At 40.0% G+C, this 4,929-nt stretch overlaps 1 protein-coding gene across 2 annotated transcripts; it reads left to right on the top strand.

Annotated features, from left to right (window-relative positions):
* The first annotated feature begins 263 nt into the window (after positions 1 to 263).
* On the top strand, positions 264 to 2,158 carry LOC146689406 (uncharacterized). 2 transcript variants are annotated; one of them, XM_085437449.1, is made up of 4 exons: positions 264 to 699; positions 854 to 870; positions 1,016 to 1,332; positions 1,541 to 2,158. In XM_085437449.1, exons 1-4 carry the CDS (start codon positions 670 to 672, stop codon positions 1,894 to 1,896), a joined length of 720 nt encoding a protein of 239 aa, XP_085293575.1. In that variant the 5' UTR covers positions 264 to 669; the 3' UTR covers positions 1,897 to 2,158. The 2 variants fall into 2 exon arrangements, with proteins under 2 accessions (XP_085293575.1, XP_085293574.1); XM_085437448.1 differs by having other exon boundaries at positions 854 to 1,332.
* Positions 2,159 to 4,929: the final 2,771 nt, after the last annotated feature.

Raw genomic sequence — 4,929 nt, 5'->3', positions numbered from 1 at the left:
TCATATGTGAGGGTCTACAGCCATTTGCAGTGGTAGAACAGCCATCTTTCAAAGAATTGGTTACCACATTACAACCTCAAGCCAAAGTCATCTCCAGACCCACTGTCCGTGCCAGAATCTGTGAAGCTGCTGATCACATGAAGATGACTTTGGTTAAGCATTGGATAAAGTCAAATTTGTTGCTACCACTACTGATTGTTGGTCAGCTCATCAGAAAAGTTACCTTGGAGTCACATGCCATTGGATAGAGGCATTGGAAAGAAGATCTGCAGCACTAGCATGCAAAAGATTGAGAGGGTCTCACACATTTGACATGCTTGCTGGTGCGCTTGATGATATCCATTGCCAATACAAGATTAGAGGCAAAGTTGTAAGAACCACAACTGATAGTGGATCCAACTTTGTCAAGGCCTTCCACATGTTTGGGGCACAAAATGATGCAGATGAAGCTGAAGATGAAGCAGACCCAGAAACTATTGACCTGACTGACCATAGGGACTACCATGAGGCAAGTGCAATTCTTGATGAAGACTCTGGTTTGGAGTATCAACTTCCGCCTCATCAGCGATGTGCATGTCACCTGCTAAACCTTGTGGCAACAACTGATGCTGCCCTAGCAGAGAGCATGAATGAAACCTACAAGAGGCTCTCCCGTGCAACCTTTGCAAAATGCCAGGCCATTTGGAACAAAACTGGCCGGTCTCATTTGGCTAATGAAGTGGTAGAGGACAAGTGTGAGCTACAGATCATTCGTCCCAATGCAACACGATGGAATTCAACCTACCTTGCCATTGAAAGGATAATACGCATCATTGATGAGAAGGGGGAAGATGCCATCGGGAGCATTTGTGAGGAGTTCAAGGTGAAAATGTGAGTAAAATTGGACACCTACCAATATGGTTTCAAATTTTGTGAATTTTCCTTAATGGATGGTTAAAAACGTGAGCAGACTCTTAATATTAAATCAGAAGATCCCTATTATAGTCATGGTGGGTTTTGTTGTTGTGTCTTACAGGTTGAGTCCTGCAGAAGTTGCATTCCTAAGGGAGTACTGTACCACCATGAAGCCACTGGTGAAAGCTTCAAACATCCTTCAGTCTGAGTCCACTTCCTTTATGGGATGGCTCCTGCCAGTAATCCAACAACTACTGTCCAAACTTAGCAGGCTGGAGACATCAAGCAAGACATGCGTGCCACTCATCAGAGCCCTGCAAAATGGCCTTCAAAAGCGTTTTGGAGCGATGATGGAGGATCCAGAGTTGGCTGCAGCTGCAGTCCTCTTACCCAAGTTCAAGACTTCCTGGACTGACAGAGCAGATGTAACAGAGGCTGGTAAGGATTCATGTGATCCCATTTTTGTGTATTTTTACATTTGAACACATGCTTAAGTGAGTATTTCACCTAATAGATTGTAAGTTATTGATGGTCTGTCCTGAATACTAAACAATCCTTTTTGAGAATTTGCCGATTTTAAATTTGTGTTCAGGAATAATCACTGAAATTTAAATAACAAAATTGTGTTATCTACTTGCAATTACAGCCTTGACATACATCAAACAACATCTTGAAACGACAGAGCATGAGAGTGAGGATCAGCAAAGAGAGTCATCTGATGAAGATGAATTCTTCTCCAGACCAGTCTCCAGAAGGCTGCAAAGTGCAGTTGAGCTTGATGGTTATCTTGCTTGTGCCAAAGACACCATGGAGCTGCTGCACTCCTTCTCAGCCATCAAAAACCTCTCTCTTAAACTGAACACAGCTCTGCCTGCTTCTGCTGCGTGTGAACGACTTTTTAGCTGTGCTGGTCTACTCTTCACTGCCAAACGAAGTCGGATTGCCTCTGTTAATTTAGAAAACCAGCTCTTGCTGAAACTGAACAAAAGGTTCAGAAAGTAAAGTGTGACAGAAATGCTAAGAGTTTAAGACACTTACCTGCCTGTTGTTCAGTGTATGGGGAAAAGTTTAAATGGTTCTACGCATGTTCAGAAACATTTTTGTCATTGTTTTAACAAACAAAATTCCTTCTTTTATATCTACATTTATTTACAAAACAAGTTACCTTTCTATACCTTGTTCATCTGAAAAATGTGCTTTGAACATAAATATTTATACTGGTGAATCGAGTTGAATGCCTGCTATTGACAACAGAATAAAACATCAGTCTGTTAAAAAGTAATTAATACTCTGAGTAGTTTTTGAGAACAGTACTTTGTACTTTTACTCAAGTATTTTTTTAACACCAGTACTTTTACTTGTAATTGAGTACAATTTAACCAGTGTAACAGTACTTGTACTTGAGTACAAATTTTGAGTACTCTTTCCACCTCTGCTGGTGACTTGATTGGAACCAGGTGTGGAAGCTGATTGGAGTCTCTGCCTGAAGGTGGAGCCCAGCGGAGTGGAAAAACCCCGTACTCACCCGGACCATGACAGAGGGAGCTTGTGGAGCTCCATAATTCGGAGGTCTCAAGGTTGGCAAGTATGGCCACAACATCTCACTTTTTTGCCACATGTATCGCAAACCACGTCTCAGCTGTTTGTGGAGGTAAAATACATCCGCACAATTACGCTCAGCCATTGTTGTGAGTGCGCACCTAAATTCACCCTAAATTACTAAAATATCAATATTTTAATGTGAGAATCGATTCTAGAACATAAATTATTGGTATCAGAGGAATCGATATTTCAGGATCGATCCGCACATCACTACCAAAAATCTTACACGGACACAGCAAAATCCCTGCTTCAGATTTTGGTGTCCATAACGACTGGGTGATGTCAGTGTTTCATATACAAACACTACACAAAGGGGCAAAAGGATTATTGTCAAATGTTTACTGATAAACTATATATAGACTTTTATCAACAGCAGTTTTCTGTATCCTCCATATAAACTCAGCTCTCACTCTCATCATCTTTTCTTTGTTTTTGTGTTCTGTACTGCCTGCAGTACTAATGCCATGTCAGTCTAGAGATGACATGAGATGACAACCACAACCCAGCAAAACCCCAGTTATACACAGGGAAAACCAAAGGGGACAGCACAAGTCGAACACACACATACACATGCACACACACACACACACACATTCCCATTGTATCCCATCACTCCCAATCCATCAGTAAACAGAAAGCAATAAAATGACAGGTCCTGCAGTGATCAAGGTTTGGCGTCAACACTGAAAAATCCCTCACCACCACCATCACCACAAACCCTCAAAACAAACATCACGGCTGTGACTTTCTGTCGCCGCACTTCATGGCCTGCAGCACACTGCACAGCTTTCTAGGAAAAGATCCTGCATGCTCTTCGCCATCTCTTGCTCCGCTATCTTTATTCAGCTCGTTGCCTCCGAGTGGAGAGGGGGGTGTGGTATAAAAGATTATATATGTTTTATGTTCATAATCAAGCAGCAACTTGTCCATCACACCGACACCGAGTGGACACTGACAGTAATTTACTTTGACTCAGAATCAGCACTACTGCCGAGCGAGTTTACACACAAAAGAATTCCTTCTTGGTGTTTTTGTGTTTGACGCTGACAGATGTGATATGAGAAAATAAAACTGCAAGTCGGGCTCAACCCTGCTTCATACTCACAGGATGTTATCATTGTCTTATCCAAATGACTCAATTTTTTTTTGCAACTAAGTGCGCTATGCCCAGTCTAAAGAGGGTGAACATTTATATTCGGTAACTCAGCTGTGACACATCATGCACCCTGTCAAAACTGTCAAGAAACTAGTCACTGTGTGCCTTCCAGCTCCAGGACTGTGCTATTATTTACCTCAAATTCTGAATTTACACAGAGGAAACTTTTTCTGGGGCTGGATTTAATGTATTGCATTAGCAATCTCATTTGTTCATCTGTTACTCAAAAAATGTTTAATTTAAATGGAAGTACACAAGGAGAAACATCACCTTAAAAGAAGTTTTAAGCTCATTATTAGTTTTAAAGTAGCAAGTTTGAATTCATTAAGCAAATCACACATTTCTGACTATTTAAACAAAAAAGCATCTTTTGTGGGCTTTGACACTCAAGGCTTTAATGGGTCGATTGTTTCCTTGCTATGGTATTATTTGGATGTCAACAGAACAGTTGAAAACTGGTGTGCTGGGAGCTCTCATTATTTTCTGTGAGGTTTCGCTGCAGATTGAAATGCTGTTTTATTTTTTCTGTATTGCTACAGTTTTTTGGCCACATGAGAACTTACATTTTTAAGTAAATGGTTTGATATGCGGTGTGTTTGGGTGAAAAATCTCAGTGAATTTCATTTATCTTAGTTAAATTGTAAACCAATGTTCCAGCATTCTTCATTCTACAGCTTGTGTGGTGTAAATTGTGCAATATCTTACATAAAAAAACCCAGAATATACTCAGTGACCAGGAATAAATAAATAAGTGAAAAACACTAAGCAAAACCTTTAGTTTAAACTTAAACTTAATCTAATTTCCCTCAAATCTATTTATAGAAAATCTAAATGAAGGAGTTTAAGACAACTGTGTGCCTCCAATTTCATGTCCAGTGTTTAGGGAAGGGTCTATTTTCTTCCCAACATGACAATGCCCCTAGGCACAAAACCAGATCCAAAAATAAATGGTTTTTCCCAGTTTGATGTGGAATACCTGCCTGGCCTACACCGGAGATCACTGACCTTAATGAAATTTCTTTTAGAAGCATGTGATGCCACTCAGCGACCATATTGCTAATGCCTTTAGGCTATTAAACCAAGCCCCTATATAAAGGAACAGGGAAAGAGGCTTGCATTTTCTCTAGATTCACTTGGATATAAACATCGCAGGTATAGAAAGTTGAAAAAAATGCTTTTACATTTCAGTGATTTTAGCATTTAAAATAAGGTTTAAATGTTATTCTCTTCTTATTTTTTATTTATTAATTTTTTTCCCCACCGGTTTTAGAGGAATG

Source organism: Copadichromis virginalis, linkage group LG17, assembly GCF_057382275.1.
Source record: "Copadichromis virginalis isolate Kocher_CV1m ecotype Utaka linkage group LG17, C_Virginalis_male_GT1.1, whole genome shotgun sequence".
NCBI classification, from domain to species: domain Eukaryota; kingdom Metazoa; phylum Chordata; class Actinopteri; order Cichliformes; family Cichlidae; genus Copadichromis; species Copadichromis virginalis.
This window is presented reverse-complemented; position numbering and strand designations above follow the sequence as displayed.